This window comes from Oncorhynchus mykiss, chromosome 19 (genome assembly GCF_057628025.1).
Source record: "Oncorhynchus mykiss isolate SJ-2025 chromosome 19, ASM5762802v1, whole genome shotgun sequence".
Classification (NCBI taxonomy): domain Eukaryota; kingdom Metazoa; phylum Chordata; class Actinopteri; order Salmoniformes; family Salmonidae; genus Oncorhynchus; species Oncorhynchus mykiss.
In genome coordinates, this window is record NC_143040.1 from 49,274,826 (window position 1) to 49,293,834 (window position 19,009).

General features: G+C 44.1%; 1 protein-coding gene across 3 annotated transcripts in view; it reads right to left on the minus strand.

Annotated features, from left to right (window-relative positions):
- LOC110497830 (serine/threonine-protein phosphatase 2A 56 kDa regulatory subunit epsilon isoform) overlaps nucleotides 1-18,669 on the minus strand; it is a 34,322-nt gene extending 15,653 nt beyond the window's left edge. The window contains exons 1-2 of one of the 3 annotated variants that reach the window (XM_021574251.3): nucleotides 18,223-18,669; nucleotides 11,936-12,099 (exon numbers count right to left, since the gene is read on the minus strand). In XM_021574251.3, the coding sequence (XP_021429926.1) occupies nucleotides 11,936-12,092 (157 nt within the window). In that variant the 5' untranslated portion in view covers nucleotides 12,093-12,099; nucleotides 18,223-18,669. Of the gene's footprint in view, nucleotides 1-5,765; nucleotides 6,808-11,935; nucleotides 12,100-18,222 lie in introns of those variants that run through there. The other 2 variants (XM_090211260.1, XM_036954799.2) reach the window with 2 other exon arrangements.
- Between the last annotated feature and the right edge of the window lie 340 nt (nucleotides 18,670-19,009).

Here is a 19,009-nt window from a genome sequence, read left to right on the forward strand (position 1 = left end):
GCTATGAGGTCAAAGGAATTGTCCGTAGAGCTCGGAGACGGGATTGTGTCGAGGCACAGATCTTGGGAAGGGTGCCAAAAAATGTCTGCAGCATTGAAGGTCCCCAAGAACACTGTGGCCTCCATCATTCTTAAATGGAAGAAGTTTGGAACCACCAAGACTCTTCCTAGAGCTGGCCGCCTGCCAAACGGAGCAATCGTTGGAGAAGGGCCTTGGTCAGGAAGGTGACCAAGAACCCTTTGTCACTCTGACAGAGCTCCAGAGTTCCTCTGAGAAGATGGAAGAACATTCCAGAAGGACAACCTTCTCTGCAGCACTCCACCAATCAGGCCTTTATGGTAGAGTGGCTAGATGGAAGCCACTCCTCAGTAAAAGGCACATGACAGCCCGCTTGGTGTTTGCCAAACGGCATCAAAAAGGACTCTGACCATGAGAAACAAGATTCTCTGGTATTATGAAACAAAGATTGTACTCTTTGGCCTGAATGCCAAGAGTCACGTCTGGAAGAAATCTTGCACCATCCCTACGGTGAAACATGGGTGGCAGCATCATGCTGTGGGGATATTTTTTCAGCAGCAGGGACTGGGAGACTAGTCAGGATCGAAGAGAAGATGAACAGAGCAAAGTACAGAGACATCCTTGATGAAAACCTGCTCCAGAGCACTCAGGACCACAGACTGGGGGCAAAGGCTCACCTTCCAACAGGACAACAAAGCTAAGCACACAGTCAAGACAACGCAGGAGTGGCTTCGGGTCTCTGAATGTCCTTGAGTGGCCCAGCCAGAGCACGGACTTGAACCCAATCTAGCATCTCTGGAGAGACCTGAAAATAGCTGTGCAGCGACTCCCCATCCAACCTGACAAGAGCTTGAGAGGATATGCAGAGAATGGGAAAAACTCTCAAAATACAGGTGTTCCAAGTTTGTGGCATTATACCCAAGAAGACTCAAGGCTGTAATCGCTGCCAAAGGTGCTTCAACAGAGTAAAGGGTCTGAATACTTATGTAAATGTCATTAGTCAGTTGTTTTCCCCCCCAAAATGTCTAAAAACCTGTTTTTGCTTTGTCAGTATAGGACATTGTGTGTAGATTGATGAGGGGCAAAAATGTTTTCATCCATTTTAGAATAAGGCTGTAATGTAACAAAATGTGGAAAAGGTCAAGGGGTCTGAATACTTTGCAGATGCACTGTATATAACGAAAATGGGTTTGGAGGGTTAAAACTTAAATATTAAGGCATTAAACCCCTTTATAGCCTCCATTATACCAACATTATATCATAATCCAAACTAGTTTTCCAGCAGGCTACTAAGAGAGGCCCATCCTGTTTAAGATTGGGCTCTTTGCCTTTTTGAAGATTGACAAAGCATCCCTGTTTGAAGTATCCTCCTTTTAAATGAAGCCATACAGAGTTGGCTACAATTCAAATTTCATCCTCCAGAAAAGGCAGATCAAATATTACGGCAAATAATATGGCTAAACTCCAATTTACTGAAAACATTTAAGGGTATAATATTCATGAAGGACATTGTAAACAAGTAACATTTTCACAAAAGCAACTAAGAGGCAATTACTTAAAGAAGAAATTAAAGAATGAGTCTGTCTACTACACATTACCACTCATTAAAAAACAGAAATGGCTTATACTTATTAGTATAAATCGAAGTCAAAAGGTTTGACCGCAGTGCCGCATAAAGTTCAAGTCCGTTTGGAAACAGGCCTCTGATGTACCAATACCTTGGCATCGGGTCTATGAACTGACATGTAAAACAACAATTGACATCAATCCGTTCATTTAAATTTAAGCTATTAGATAAACTTGCCACAAAAAAGCAATGCTGAACATATGGGGAATTAAACAGTCAGCCTTGTGCAGATTCTGCTATGAAGAAACAGACTCACTAGAGCATCTTTTCTGGTACTCAGCTTGCAGGTCCATCTGAACCCTGATATGACATAAAACCACCATTCCTGGATCTGACTGCAAAAGCGAGCCACCGATGGACAGTAGCGGAAAAGATGCTCTAGTGAGTGTTTCTTCGTGGCAGAGTCTGCACAAGGCTGACTGTTCAATTCCTCATATGTTGAGCATTATTTTTGCAGCAACATTTTTATCTAATAGCTCACTTTTGCAGTCGGGTCCAGGAATGGTTTTTATGTCATAATATTACAGTTTAGATGGACCTGCGAACTGTATTGTTAGGGGATCTGAAAAACCACGATCAGTCAATGGGAAATATCAATATGCTCCTGGGGTCAAGTACTTATCTTTGGGGCAATATCAGTAGAAATGTTACACATAGGAAGGTTCAGGACCCTCGTAAGACATCACAGTAAAATGGAGGGATGTATTGCAAAAGGAAATAGCAAAATGGTAGTGTACTGGGACAGATGAACCTGTCTGTGGACATCTGAGGGTTGGAGTTAAGATCAAAATAAATGGTGGATTGGCCAGTCGGTGAAAATCGAAGACTTGCAGAAAGAGGAAATGAGGAATATATGTATAATTATTTATCTACATGTGCCGTACATGTGAGCGAAAATAGCTGTAAGTAGCAGAAGTGTTGTTGTCAGTTTACTCCAATCAGGGAAGGGGTGGTAGGGTGAAAATAATAATAATCCTAATAAATATTTGTTCTGTTTAAAACAGTAGTGAACACGACAGCCCTATCCATAACAATACAGCATACAGTAACCAACCAGGAGTGAACACGACAGCCCTATCCATAACAATACAGCATACAGTAACCAACCAGGAGTGAACACGACAGCCCTATCCATAACAATACAGCATACAGTAACCAACCAGGAGTGAGCACACGGCTCAGTTGACCACAACAGACCATGACAGGGAGCAAGTCCTAGAACGGCTTGGAGCACCCAGTCTTGGACAACACAATGGAGATACCAGTTCATCACAATACCGAGTACGTTTCTCTGCCCAGCCCCTGGCACACACCAACACAGTAAAGTCCACAATTCCAATGTGTAATAAAGTATGTATAGTTTAGAAAATAGGTGAGAGTCCAACCCATCCCTGTCAGACTACCCTAGCACAACCCTGGGCTGCTGGGTCCAGACTCACACCATTGAAGAAGCATTCAGCAGGTCTCAATCCCAATTGTCCCAAATAAGCAACATAGGAAAGATCAGCATTCAGCACCATGTAATCTAGCCTGATTCACTAACAGTTACCTTAAAATCTAAAATAATGACATCTAAAATTCAGATGCTAAGCCCATACCAGCAGAACTGAGCACAGCAAACCACATCACCCTTCCCAGCCCAAGACTAGGTCAGCACTCTGCACAGAATAGTTCAGTCTAGCACACTCTGACAAGCCTCAGCACAGGGAGGGGAGCATCATCATAGCTCCCCTGGCAGACTAAATAAAGACTGCTGCTTAATTAATGTGGAGAAAGCTGAGCTTCTCAGAGAGAGAGAGAGAGAGTAGTTTAATGGCTCACCACAGGAAATGTTGAAAGTAAATTTCATAATCACTTAAAGCTGTTGAGCAGGGTGCAAGCAAGCCTCTCGTCATATCCACATAACCAGGGTCCTCTCATAGGACATCTACTGATGAGAGACTGGAGCCTCAGGAACATCACGTACTCTAAAAGCTCGCACACATTTCACCCAATGTGGATCCAGCGGTCGTCTGCCGATCGTTCAGCACGCTGTATTTTAAGGACCACCCGAGGAAGACGTCTGACTGCCGACATTTCCCACGATTCTAAATGTAAAATCGGTGCGCACTCGGTTCACAAATGACATCCAGATGTGCCAAGTACTCTCGGCCAGCAAACGCTACTGGTGTCTCTGAGCCCTATGTGGAGACTTGGACTTGCTGTGCAATGCTGCTCTACCGCATGACATCATATGACATCAGTCATGATTGACACACCCACCTCAGCCCAATGTGTCGCAGTCCCCTTGTCCTGCCCAACAGTCACCTTTTTCACCTGACTGAAAAATGTGGGTTAAACAACGACACCTGCAGGCAGAGAAAATCCAATAGCAACGGCAGTAGCAACATTTGTAAGTACCGTACAGAGCACACGGTAGTACTGTAACCGTACAGAGCACACGGTAGTACTGTAACCGTACAGAGCACACGGTAGTACAGTACAAAGTACTCCGTAGTACTGTAACTGGGAGGCCATCCCTGTAAATGAACGACCAGCAGTGTTAGTCATGTGATGCTAAAGCTAACGGACACTGAGTTGAAATTCACATGGAAGTAACGCAAATGGACACTTTGCCAGGTCTTAAGACTCAAGTACTTTGCTTCAGGACTTAATAAAAACCCATCATCCATGGAGTTTACTCAGAACGTAGAAGGCTATTCTTAGTGGTCACCGTTTTTAGATGGAAACACAAATCCAGGAAGTGAGTGTAGGTATAGAGTAACAATTACGTCCCTCAGAGCAGCCGACACACACACACACACAGAAAGTCTGCCTGCTTGCTTGTCTAAGGGGAAAATCCCGGCCACACTATACACTCTGGCGGGCTTGGGTTACGGTTGCAGGAGAGAGTGAGCGGTTCCAACAGATGGGCTCAGCAGGTGACCGGGCCAACACTGTCAGAGACTGAAGGTCAATATGTATGATATGTACTGTATGTATACACAGGGAGGCAGACCATCACATCAACACTGTGTCAGAGATGGAGAACCACACACACACCGTTTGCATCGTCTCTGAGCTGAAGATTAGACAACAAACCAGGTAATGGTTGGTCGGAGTATGGTCTGGCAGAAACGCAACCAACTCTGGACCATAGGGATTCAATTCCCACCTGAGCCCTTCCTGTTTGTGTGCCCATCTTTGTATCCATCTCATCATTCAGACGATTCTATAATGAAAATACTTAATTCCTTTAAAAACAAGTTCCTACTACTTGTTAATTTAGTCAACCAGTATGCTATACAATGGAATGACACCATGAAATAAGTTGAGACATTATTTTCTGTTCTCTATGTGTTCTCATATGGCAGCTTCAAGAAGCCTCATTATGAACTACACTGCCATGTACTGTCAATCATTGACGGATGTAATCACACGGTGCTAACTTTGCTCTCCACTATAGTAACAAGGCCGACGGAGTTCATACAAGTCATTTTAACTTTGAACATCGAAAGCCTCCTAGGCATTGTACAGCTACGGTCACCTCTTGGTAGCAGAGAACAGTCTCTCTCTCTGTGTGCCTCCTTTCAAAGGCAGTGTGGGTAATCTGGGGCTGTCAACACAAAGGCACTCTTCACACACAAGGTCAGGTGAGAGGGCCAGCAGCAGCGTGCGCAGGTGAATCACATAGCAAGCATTCCACCAGCCATAGCCACCACGCCCTTAACAAGCATAACTCTGAAAACCCCTGCAATCAGTGGCACTGACCATGACAACACAGTCAATATGCTACCTGCTGTAAGACCTGCCTGGCTACCACATCCTCTGGCAGACAGAAAGCCAACAGAACGAAGGCTGCTGTATGGCGAAGCTACTGCATTGCTCATCCACAGTACTACACAGCAGCACTCCTTAGAGATGATTGCTGCACAGGCCGCTCCACCCTTATCCTACATCTGACTTCAAAAGCTCAGTCATACCCTCTTTCCATGTCCCCCTGCCATTACCACTCCATTTATATACTCTCCACTCAGCCCCACAGACAGACATACCAACACAGCTTGCCAAGCCTTCAAGAGGGCCCTTAGTAGGTTAACTAGAACACTCCTCCACCCCCAGCAGAATCACGGACACTCACTCTCAGGTTTCCGTTCCTCTGTAGAGTCCACCAGCCCAAAATATTATCTGTTGGGGCAAAATTATTCAAATACTGATGGTGTGAAAAATAGTAGTTTGTTGTAGTGGGCACACACTCCCCCCTATGCAGCTTGTTTGGAGCGAGTGGGACTGGAAATCTATAACGAGACAACTGGTGGATCAGGTTACCCCTGAGGGGAGGGCGTAGGGGGGAGAGGGAGCGTTGGGGGGCCGCACTGACCAAACAGAGACCAGGAACCACCAGACAGAGGGGCTGGTGGAAGCTCTACGGCCAGTGCTGTTCCCCTAACTCCCCTTTCACCGTCTTCATTCTATTTCTACTCCCCTTGTTTTTTTAAATTCGGCTCACGAGGTCAGAGAGAGCGATCTGTCTTCCGTACTACACAGAGAGGTGGTCTTAAAAAACAGGCATCTCGCCAGCGCACATCCTTAACGTGGGCATCACTTCACCTCGAAGATTCTGGTAAACAGAGGGAATCTCCACTCCACCTAGTAGATGTGGAAGGAGGGGAAAGGGTTTGCCATGACCTGGCCAAGCATTGGAAAATCCTCTTCGTCCTCCTCTTCCTCCCTCCCTCTGCCATGAAGCATTAGGACACTAATTCTTTCTTCAGGCTCCATGCCAGACTCATCACCACTCCCTCATTCTCTCGGTCACTCTCACCATCCCTCTAACTTCCTGTGAAGGCTCTTAAAGAGCTACCACAACAACTCTTGACTTGCACACTGAGGGAGACATCCACGCAGGCCTGGAACAACTACCCGAAACAACATTTAGGAATAAAAAGTATCCCTTGTTGGGACCATGGGCTCTGCAGCCTAGCAAACTATGAATGCTTATTTCTACTGTCTTTGTTGACATGGGGTGAAAATCTGTCCCCTTTCCACCTTCAAGAAATAGCAAAAGAATTTAAACAAACTGAATCAACATAGGAGGCTCAGATCTAGTTACAGGAAAACCATATTTCCCTGGCTGTGACTAGCGGGTGAAGTCTGAAAGGCCACCCTCAGTCTCTTCACTCTCACTGACTGCGTACATAGAGTGCTCCTCCTTAGAGGTCAAAGGTCAGTCAGTTGATGATAGATGAGGGCGTGTGTTGGTGCCGCACGGAGGGTTGAGGCATCGCCAGTCGCCACCACATGGTTGGATAGAATAAGTGCAGCTCACCTAACACCAGGCAACTACACACACCTCCTCAGTCAGCCAACAGCTACTTCCTCCTGTTGTCTACATGGTCCCAGACCCGACTACAATCGTTTGAAAATGCATCCTTCCTCTAATCCTTGTAAGTATTCCCAAGTGTGCAAAGATCCAACACAAATTGAGAGGTGAAATCAGAGGGTTTCACAAAGCTTTCATCAATCCAGTCATGTCAGATCTGTGATCACGTCACAGGATGGTAGATACCATTTCAATGTATTAAGGTTCTGCGTTTCACTGTGGTGATGTGCTCGTTAGAGCAATGAACGGGCATGAATTTAAGCCCGAACACCTACCCATGTCCACGATGTTCAGGCCTGATTGCTTCTGCCAAATTTAAGGCCACGCCCTGCTCGAAACCAGAAATAACTTCCTCTGTTAGTAAATCTATTTGCTGTTGCTCCTCGGTCACTCGCTCCCTGTGCTCTGCTCATGGCGGTTCTGAGTATCCATAGCAACGGCTCCGCTTGGGCTGCTCTGCTCAATGAAGAGACATGAGAGAGCAGTTAGCTGTTAGCTACTTTTCGTCACGCTAGACTCTGACAAAACTCAAGGAACATTATTTTTTTGTGAAATAATCTCTCTGGTCGTGAGGTTGAATCACTTCTGACACCATGTTATGATCTTAAACAGATATGACTGTACTGCGCAGCACATCACACGCTAATGGCTGAGCTTCAAAATGTTAGTGTACCCGTCCGTGCCCTGCCCGTACTGTTGTTATAGAGGAAAGAAAACAGGCCCTGCCTGGCCCTAGCATGATGTCGGGGTCCGTCGGGCTCAGGGAGGGGAGCAGAGCTCTAGTACTCATACCCTGAATTAAAGAGGAGATTACAGGTAACAAGCTATCATGAAAATGGAATCACATTTTAAAAAGGCACTTACAAAGACAACAATACTTAGGTTTAACCATTTAAAATGATGGTGTCCAATATGATGAGAAAATCATAGTATGTCAGATCAGATTTGCACCTTTTATTATGCAGGTGTTTATATAAGAACACGGATGGTATACAGTGCACAGTAGTGCTGCCCGACCACATCATCCTCACATGGGCCTGAATGCAGAGCAACTACTGCACCCTACTCGCCCAGAGCTCTGCTGTGTTCTGCTCTGCAGCGGCACTGGCTGGTAATGGTGAAAGTGTGACTCACTCACGGCCAGGCAAACAAACTAAAGAGCGGCCCTGAGTGGAGAAGAGAGAGGACAGTGAAGTGATGCCACCCACGCCCAATAGGTCACTCGCGTGGCAGACAGACCTCCAGGAGGGAGGGACACACCCTGGCTGAGGCTGTGGTTCCTGTCAGGCTGCATTCCGTCCGTCACTCTAGTCTCAACCTCTCTGTATAGAGCCAGGCAGGCAGGAGAGGACTGACCCCACCTGTGAATCAGCAGCAGGCTGCCTCCCTGTCTGGGCATGCAGTTCAAGTACCACCAGCAGAATGCACACACACTGGCGTGTACGCTACACGAGCATAGAGCAGAGGTGCAAACTGGTGACGGTCCAAAAAGGCTATTTTTTTTGCATATAATTTGCATATTCTCAGAGAGTATCAAGTGCATAATACATAGTGGAATACTGTCAATACTCCTAACCTTTCAAACCACAATAGACAGAGAAAATAGTGTCCTGGGGTAGAAAAGGGGGTTGGGTTCTTTGGTCTTGGTTTATGGGTTATCATGTCATGATAAATCTCAGTCTCCCCAGACAGAGTGAGGATTTGATTATTTTCTTGGGGACATACATTTTCCAGTGGGTTTAATGAAGCACTGCAAGGTGAAGGTCAAGGACTAGACCCATCTGCTAAATTAATTCTTAGCCAACATTAAGCACAACTCAGTCTCCTCTTAGTAGAATTTGACCTGTCAGTATAACTCACACACACAACTCATTTTAAGACAATTATTTTATTTTGAAGCTCAAAATAAACAGTAACAGGTTATCACTCACATCTAGCCTACACCCACCTACAGACCACATTTTAGCTTCCTTCTTTTTTAGCTTAGACTAAAAATGATTTTGATATTTTTCTTTGTTTAGCTGTGTCCTCAGTCTGGCCTGCTTCTCCTACTCCACTGCAGTCTTCCTGGTCTGCTGGGCACTGGATGTTGGCTGGCAACCATACCCCTCCCTCTTCATCAGGTTCTCCTGTCTCTGAGCTTTATCCTTCCTTCCTGCAGTGCGGATGTTCTTAGAATCCCTTGCTCAACTTGACATCATGTCTCTGGAACATCTGTAAGGCAATCAGACTCCTGGACCTGTGGATATAATTGGTGGTCTGAATTGCATTGAAGGTAGCCATGTTCATGCTCTTTTGAGCTGTGATGTCTCCCATCACAATAAATGAAGACTTCACAATAGGACCATGGAAGATTGAGGGAGACACTAGTAAAATCTGGTTCAGGCCCCACCACTTGACCATGTTGTCCTCATCCTTGTAAGGGGGAAGGGTAGAATCCACATTAAACTTCACGACTTCCAGTGGAAGCTGAAATTCGGGTGGAACTGAGTGGTCCATCATCTTAGCAAGCCGCTTCAACAGGATGCCAGTCTGTGAATGGCCTCTCACCACTGGGTCGTGTGCAGAGAGCAATTGCAGGGTCATGCTGTCCAGTGGCATTTTCTTCTGCATGTAGGCTGCAGTTGTCATGTATGCAGTCTTCACCACGCTAAGAAACTTTTGCACAATCTGGAAAACATTGACAAAATAGATTGTAAATGAAAACATCTTACCCAGCAAAAAAAAGTGTTTTAAGTTTAATTTCTCATTATTATTATACATTTACTAACAGGGTGTCCTGGATGTTCTGCCTTAGGTTTCTCAGACACTGATCCATCATTCAATTCTCTGGAAGGCAGCATCTTGTCAATGAAGTCCATCTCCATGAGCTTCTTGGGTGTGGTGATGCTCAGCCTTGAGAAAGCATGCCATGAAAGTGGTGATCACTTCAAGCTGCTTGTGGACAATGGTTTGGCTGCCCTGTGAATTCATTATGGCATGTTAAAGGAAAATTGTACTATTTTATGACCACACAGAGAGATGGTTTGCAGTTAAGGGCAAATACTCTGCTTATATGTCCATCCAACTGATGAGACCCAGAGAGTAGGCATAGTATATCATTTTTCTTATCCAATAAGAATTTAGAATTCACTTAAAATGTGAAGATACGCACCTGGGAAACCATAACGTACTCCTTCAACATGGGAAGCAGAGAGTAGTGCAGCTCTCCAACCAGATCTTCACCACGTTGCAATGAAACATGTGCCTACAAAACCACGTAAGCCCACTTACAGAGCGTTGGACCTGGTAGCCTGTCAACCTGTGATCCACCAAGTTTCTCAAAAACAACATGATACAGTACCTTTGCTGATATGTAAACTCAGGACCATGGGACAATCACCTGATTGTGCCCGGCTCACCAGCATTATGCCATTAGTCAACACTAACCTTACATGGCCTTTCAATAGACAGATCAAAACGCACTAGCAAAATCCTGACTTCCCCTACTATCTACCTCCATACTAGCACTGCTGCAGTGTGTCATCTCCTTCTTCCCACACACCAAAGTGACAGCTATCCCTGGCAGTGCATTAGTTTAGTGGGGCACATTGCGAACCACAAAATAAAATACAGACATGAAAGCCAGTGGCATAGATACAAAAGTAAACACAGACACCCCACCACCCTCTTCAAACACACACCTGGCAGTTATTTGGGTTTTTGGGGATTAAGGTCAATATAAGGTCAGTAGCATACAGTGTACCATACACTCGCTCACATTGGCTCCTCTCACACACAATCATACAAGCACACACAACATTTTTAAATTGTATTTTTTATAAACCTTTATTTAACTAGGCAAGTCAGTTTAAAAACAAATTCTTATTTTCAATGACGGCCTGGCTGTTCAGGGGCAGAATGACAGATTTGTCAGCTCGGGGATTTGAACTTGCAGCCTTTCGGTTACTAGTCCAACGCTCCACTAGGCTACCCTGCCGCCCACAAATAGATTGAGTTGTTTTAATCACCACCAGTCTGATGTAAAAGGGATGAGTAATTCCCCAAATTTGATGTGTTCAAAACATGAGCTTGTGTAATGTAGTAACACACATCAAGGAAAATAGCATATATAAAATAATTTAATATGGCAAAAATTATTCCATATTTTAATTCAGGATGATCGTAACTGATGCACTCACAAACTTTTACGATAATCACATATTTCTCACTACATTAACCATTTAGACTGAAAATATGTTTGTGTTTTGAAATGATTTACTATGTATTTTGATGATCACATTATTGATTAGCCTGTGTTTTTTATTTTTTATTATCGTATAGCGTTCATTGTTTGTCACGTCACCTAACACCCTACTGTTATGCACAATTTAACCGGGTGCTCTAGAAAGAGTTCCCATTGTGACAACGCAGCAGCCCGTGAATTATCCCTCCCTAAAAAGAGCGGAACAGGCGGGAGCTTGACAGCCCGCCGTTCCGCTCTGTGGACAACGAATCTCATTGTTAAGGGCGGAGACACAAGCATCCCATCACTATATCCAGTATCTCTGGTGGTGATCACACAGGGAGAAGATCAGTTCGCGCCTCTCTTTTGTAGTTCAGCCACCACAAAAGTTATTTTTATGGATCTACACGATTCACGTGGATTACCTATTTTGAGCTCAAAAGTGACGAGTTTGCATCCCTGACACAGGGACTGTGATAAACATACACTCGCTCACATTGGCTCATGAAAAGAGTTGCAGAGAGAAGGGATGAACAAGAATCGATGACATCTCTCTGCTCTCTTCTGACCATGCTGGTATCAGCATTCACTACTAAACACACTCCCACATCACACCACTCACAAGTTAGCATGAAGGTTAGTTGGAGGGTTATGGAAAGAGACTATGTGGGAAGATATGAGGTATTCGAAATGAAACACTTACCCTTGAGCAGAGGCAGGGGCGTGAGCTCGATGGGTTTGCCCTGAGACCGGAATTGGGACGAACTCTGCGACCGCTTTTGCTTGGCCTTCCTGACAGACTTCCGTGAAAATCCGTCCACTTTGTCCACAGATGGAGGTGTGGTGGCTGCCGAGGACATAGCCCTGCTGTAGGAGGGGAGATAACAAGTTGTAAGTCTCTGCTTAACATATAGCAACACATAAAAAACAAGACAGTGTTCATGTGCAAATACACTACACGACCAAAAGTATGTGGACACCTGCTTGTCAAACATCTCATTCCAAAATCATGGGCATTAATATGGAGTTGGTCCCCCCCTTTACTGCTGTAACAGCATCCAATCTTCTGGGAAGGCTTTCCACTAGATGTTGGAACATTGCTGCGGGGACTTGCTTCCATTCAGCCGCAAGAGCATTAGTGAAGACGGGCACTGATGTTGGGCGATTATGCCTGGCTCGCAGTCGGCCTTTCAATTCACCCCAAAGGTGTTTGGGGTTGAGGTCAGGGCTCCGTGCAGGCTAGTCAAGTTCTTCCACACAGATTTCAACAAACCATTTCTGTATGGATCTCGCTTTGTGCACGGGAGCATTGTCATGCTGAAACAGGAAAGCACAGAATTGTCTAGAATGTCATTGTATGCTATAGCGTAAAGATTTCCCTTCACTGGAACTAAGGGGCCTAGCCTGAACCATGAAAAACAGCCCAGACCATTATTCCTCCTCCACCTAACTTTACAGTTGGCACTTTGCATTGGAGCAGGTCATGTTCTCCTGGCATCCACCAAACCCAGATTAATATGTAAGACTGCCAGATGGTGAAGCGTGATTCATCACTCCAGAGAATGCATTTCCACTGCTCCAGAGTCCAATGGTGGCAAACTTTACACGACTCCAGCTGACGCTTGGTATTGCGCATGGTGATCTTAGGCTTGTGTGCGGCTGCTTGGCCATGGAAACCCATTTTATGAAGCTCCCGACAAACAGTTATTGTGCTGACGTTGCATCCAGAGGCAGTTTGGAACTCGGTAGTGAGTGTTTGTTTTTGTATTTATTATGGATCCCCATTAGCTGCTGACTTTTCCTGGGGGACAGCAAAATTAAGGCAACTGAGGACAGACGATTTATACACACTACGTGCTTCAGCACTCAGCAGTCCTGTTCTGTGAGCTTGTGTGGCCTACCACTTCACAGCTGAGCCGCTGTTGCTCCTAGACGTTTCCACTTCACAATAACATCACTTCCAGTTGACCGGGTCATCTCTAGCAGGGCAGAAATTTGACAAACTGACTTGTTGGAAAGGTGGCATCCTATGACGGTGCCACGTTGAAAGTCACTGAGCTCTTCAGGAGGGCCATTCTACTGCCAATGTTTGTCTATGGAGATTGCATGGCTGTGTGCTTGATTGTATACACCTGTCAGCAACAGGTGTGGCTGAAATAGCCAAATCCACTCATTTAAAAGGGTTGTCCACATACTTTTGTATATATAGTGAATGTCCACGCCGTACCTACATGCACACACAACAGCACCACCAGCAACAATGCTGCTAGTGAGGTTGAAAGCTGTCATTTGAGTGCAGACACTCTTGTGCTGAGAGGAAGCTAAGGAAATGTCCAGTGTTGTGTGTGCTGCTGATTATGCCTCATAGCCATTGATTAGGAGCACCAGGAGGGGAAGCCAGAAAGACACTGTACACAACCAAAACCAACAGCCTTTACTGCACTACAACAATTTGTTTTATTATTTAACCTTTATTTAACTAGGCAAGTCAGTTAAGAACAAATTTTTATTTACAATGACGGACTACACCAGCCAACCCCGGACGACGCTGGGCCAAACTGTGCGCCCGCCTATGAGACTCCCAATCACGGCCGATTGTGATACAGCCTAAACCAAAATGGCGCATATGCGCCGCCTTTAATCCACCAATTTAGGCAATTCATAATTGGATTACTACGGGTCTCAGACTGTGTGTGTAATAAGAAGAAACCCACAGCGTAGCGGAGTAAGGGACAGCATTGACAGAGACGGGGTGCAGCAGGGTTAACAAGAATCCATCCATCGGGTCAAATTCATCCAACGTCTAACACATTACCGGTCAAGGGACAGGCTGGGAGACAGAGAATAGCAAGCAAACTAAAGACACTCAGCCCTGAAACTAGACACACAATCATGTCATGTAGCCTGCCCTGAGAATATGGGTGGCATTGTTAGCTATGGCTTTATTAGCCTGTTTACCGACCCAAGGGTGAAATAGTTAATCAGATGGTCGTAACTCTCGTTCCTACTGCTTACCTGCATAGCCACGCAGGTCTGTTACCACAGAAAAACAAAATCTAGAAAGCAAACAAGTCCTTTTCCGCAGAAAAATATTGTGATAGTTTGCCACTGAAAACTGGACAGGCCTATTCAAATATTATACAAAGTGAGTCCCTGGAGCCAGAGAACATGCCACAAAAGCCTACAAAAAGCCATGCAAACACCACCTGCCACCATGCAGTGGAGACTTGGGCTACAGCCGATGTAAACCCAAGCACACAGCGGTGCATGCTATTCCACATTACAATCACCTGTGCACAGTGGCAATAGAGTCCACACATATCACCATCAGTCCTTAGTGCTCACTCACTGACCAAACAACAAGCCCTAATGGTTGAGGCATGGGTGCCGCTGCTGCTTCACAGCACAAAGCCACCCCCCCCCATGCTCCTTACATAAGTGACCAGATGACATCCACACAGGCTGGGGGGGATTAAAGACAGAGGGAGAACACACAGAGAGCAACAGAGGGAGAGAGAGCAACAGAGGGAGCAGGGAGAATGGGGAAGAAGAGAGCAACACTACAGGAAGTTAACAAATATCAGCAGGCCCAAGAAAGCTCCTCTTATTACCAGCCAGGGAGCTGGAGAAGAACAAATCACAAACACAGAAAAGAAACCCAAGGAGCGAAAGGATGGACAGAATTGATGAGGGGATCAAGCAATGTGCCATACTGCAAAATCCCTATTAAACTCCTCCCCAGCATAGCTTCAGGTTTTATTTGTCACATGCACAAGTACAGTGCAAGCCCTTCTCAACAGAGCATTATTCAAAAACAAAATAGTATAACAAAAACACAAGAAATAACACATAAGCAGAAGAAAAAAATGGGGAATGTAAGCAATATATAGGGTCAGTGGCAGTACCACATTTACAATGTACAGGGAATCTGATACTGGAGTAGTTGAGGTAGATATGTACATGTAGGCAGGGATTGGGAGAAAGTGATTGGTTGCAGGATAAAAAAATAAACAGTATGGTAGCAACATAAGTGGTGGGTGGTGCATGTATGTGTGCAAAAGTGTCAGTGTGATAGGTGGATATATATTGAACGGAAATATAAACACAACATGGTCTCATGATTCATGAGCTGAAATAAAATATCCCAGACATTTTCCAGAAGCACAAAAAGAAAAGCTTATTTCTCTCAAATGTGGTGCACAAATTTGATTACATCCGTTAGTGAGCATTTCTCCTTTTCTAAGAAAATCGATCCACCTGACAAGCATGGCATATCAAGAACCTGGTTAAACAGCATGATCACAATAAAAGGCCACTCTAAAGTGTGCAGTTTTGTCACAACAATGCCACAATGTCTCACGCTTTGAGGGAGCGTGCAATTGGCATGCTGATTGCAGGAATGTTCACCAGAGCTGTTGCCAGAGAATTTAATGTTAATTTCTCTACCATAAGCCACCTCCAATGTCATTTTAGAGAATTTGGCAGTATGTCAAACCGGCCTCACACCCACAGACCGTGTGTAACCATACCAAGCCTAGGAACTCCACATCCGGCTGCTTCACCTGCGGAATCGTATGAGACCAGCCACCGGGACAGCTGATGAAACTGAGGAGTATTTCTGTCTGTAATAAAGCCCTTTTATGGGGGAAAAACTCATTCTGATTGGCTGGGCCTGGCTCCCCAGTGGGCCTATGCCCAGTCATGTGCAATCCATAGATTATGGCCTAATGAGTTTATTTCAATTGACTTATTTCCTTATATGAACTGTAACTCAGTAAAATCTTTGAAATTGTTGCATGATACGTTTACATTTTTGTTAAGTGTACATGTAAACCGGTGCACAAAGGACCTGAAAATAGGACCTGCTTACTATGGCTAAATAAAACTAAAATCTAGAAAGTTTCTGGGAAAGGGAAGTGGTATCATAATCACAATAGTTTAATCCTAATTCTGCATTTAAACTGAGGATAGGCGTTAGACAGTAGTCCGGACTTTTCCAAGTAACAAATGTATACTGAATCATGAGAACTGACAGATGACATAAAATTATGACCCGGTCAGTTCCTGATAGTCTATAATGATTGCACAGAGCTCAGGCACATCATAAAACAAGGCAATCCCATAATGCACCAAGCCCAAACTGACAGGCGCCCAGAGAAGGCTGATAAGGTGGGGGAACAGTGACTAAGACTTGGGCTATATTACAGTCAGGCACATGGCATAGGCACTTACTCCCATCATAAATACAGGGGACTTTGGATGCTAAGTTATCTTGGCTGGGACATGATGTTTACCTTCCTCAATGTGACATTCAAAACCCTTCAGAATGACCCGGTGGGACACATGAAAATTGTGTGTACACACGCACGCTCACTCAAACACACACGAGACACAAACACTGGCACACACCTGTGGATGCTTAAATCACAATCATGTACACCTACAGTGTGAATAAATTGTTCAACATGATTCACTGGGTTTAAGCATTTTCTAAGAAAAACATGGTTTGCAGAAATAACAAAAAAAAACACCCTTCAAATGAAATCTCAATCAAGCCACCCTTATCTGTATGCTTTCATAAACAAAATAAAGACGACACCAAATATGCCACTGGAGAACATCTGTCCAAGGACTCTAATAGTACAGACTGGTTGTCAAAATCTTCATTCCAAACGGCAAGGCTCAGAAATGTGACAGTATTCCTCAACCAAAACAGGGACAATGTATGTATGATGATTACATTTCCTCTGAACCTGACCTTCTGGGCAAGCCTCCACAAGAACAAATGGATTAATGTTAACATTATGCACATCTAGGAAACCCTTGGTTAGTTAGCCTACAAACTTCTATTAAAACCGGGTTAACCACGATTGTTGATTCAAATGCAAAAATTAAACGAACTAGCTATAAAACAAATATATATTAAAAACCAATCCTGGGTTAAACACGATTGTTGATTCAAATGCACCGATAAATATTTAAATACGCAGGGGTAAAATTAAACGAACTAGCTATAAAACAAATACATATTAAAAACTAATCTAGTTAAGAACATTTATTTGTTCACATGGACCTGCCAATTGCCCCATGCTTTCTTTGGTGGAACATGGTTTGATAACAAATTCGATGAAGCACACCCTGACCACAACATAATGACTGCATTCGCCTGTCAGCTGGAAACCGAGTGTAAATTCTCTATCTCTAGTGAGAGCGTGAAAACATATGCTAATCCATATCCATCTCAAATATACCTAGCTAACGACCTTTGTTGAGACATTCCGTCAACACCAATGTAACGTAACGCAATGCAAGTGTTGACGGTTGTATTGCTATAATAATAACTAGTGGATAGCATAGGCTCAGCATCAACTCTCTACTTATCTTGAACAAACACGTATAGTAGCTAGCGAAGTCAAGATCACAGTAATTGGTGCTAACGTTAGCTAGTTAGCAACCTAGCCATCCGACATTTCCACCAAAAACAAGCGTCTTCTTCAGTGTTTGTCGTTAGCTAGGTGTACTTACAATATACTGTTTTGGTCTTAACACAATATAATGTAATACTGGTAATATTGGTAGTAATATGAGCAAAATATAAGATTATCGTTATTTAATGGCTAGTAACGACAGAAAGTTAGCTAACGGTTAGCCAGCTGTGATGTTGGGTCGTTCTAGCTAGCTAAATTCGTCAGCCAGTCATAGCTAGGTAGCTAACTAATGTTAGCGAGTTACATGAACGTTGTAGGAATGAGTACTGTGTGTGTTACATAACGTTGTATAGCTATCTAGCATTTTTAAAACGATTTAATTTATAACAAAAATATGTATTCTAATGTGTCCTACTGACATCGAATTGTGAAAACGAGCTGAACATTAATCCCACACATCTCTCGATATGGAAACTAGCTAGCTTCTAATGCTAACTAGAACCACACGTACCCGAAACAAGATAGCTGCAGACGAACGAGAATGAGTCGTATCGTACATTACCTTGATCCTCTGAGGCTCTGTGGTTCGAAACGAAGACGGTGGCAAGTAGTTATCCTGTATTAGACGATATTAAACTAAAATGCTTCCAATCCCGTACAAGTAGCCTCTCGCAAGTAGCGGAAAAAAACACCAGAAAAGGCTATCTTGGCCTTTATTAGACAGCCAAACCCACGAGCACCTTTTACCTTCTAACGAAATAATCCTCCGAGTCCCATTAATAACAAAATACGGATGTATAAAAATATTAAGCTGAGTCAATCACATTCCCTAGTTATGAAGGAAATCACTTGTTTACACCACACCTCTGTACTTTAGGTAAATTTTCTTTAAACAGTGTTTTATTTGGGGTAATCTCTTTTCACCCTATTGTCAATATTACTGGGCTGAGTCCATGGCACACAAAACAGAGATACAACTAACCGTGATGCTCGGTTTGGATCTAAAGACGATGGTGATTGGTCGGTTTGAAAGAGGTCATGGATGGGGTTGGATGTTCGACAACGTCCATCATTGCGCGAGTTGAGACGCTCATAGAGATGAATAAAAACAGGTAGGTTGAAGAGCATGGGACTAAGAAAGAGATTGGGCAGAAAACGAGATGGGAATCGCGAATCCTCCCCATATGGAATGAAGTTAAACCTGTCCAAGGCCCAACCAACCCTGATTTACCGTATCATCCTCACTGAAAGATGGTTTTGAACAGGCGAACACTAGCTACTTCTCTCAAATCAAATACAATTGTATTGGTCACATACACATATTTAGCAGATGTTATTGCGAGTGTAGC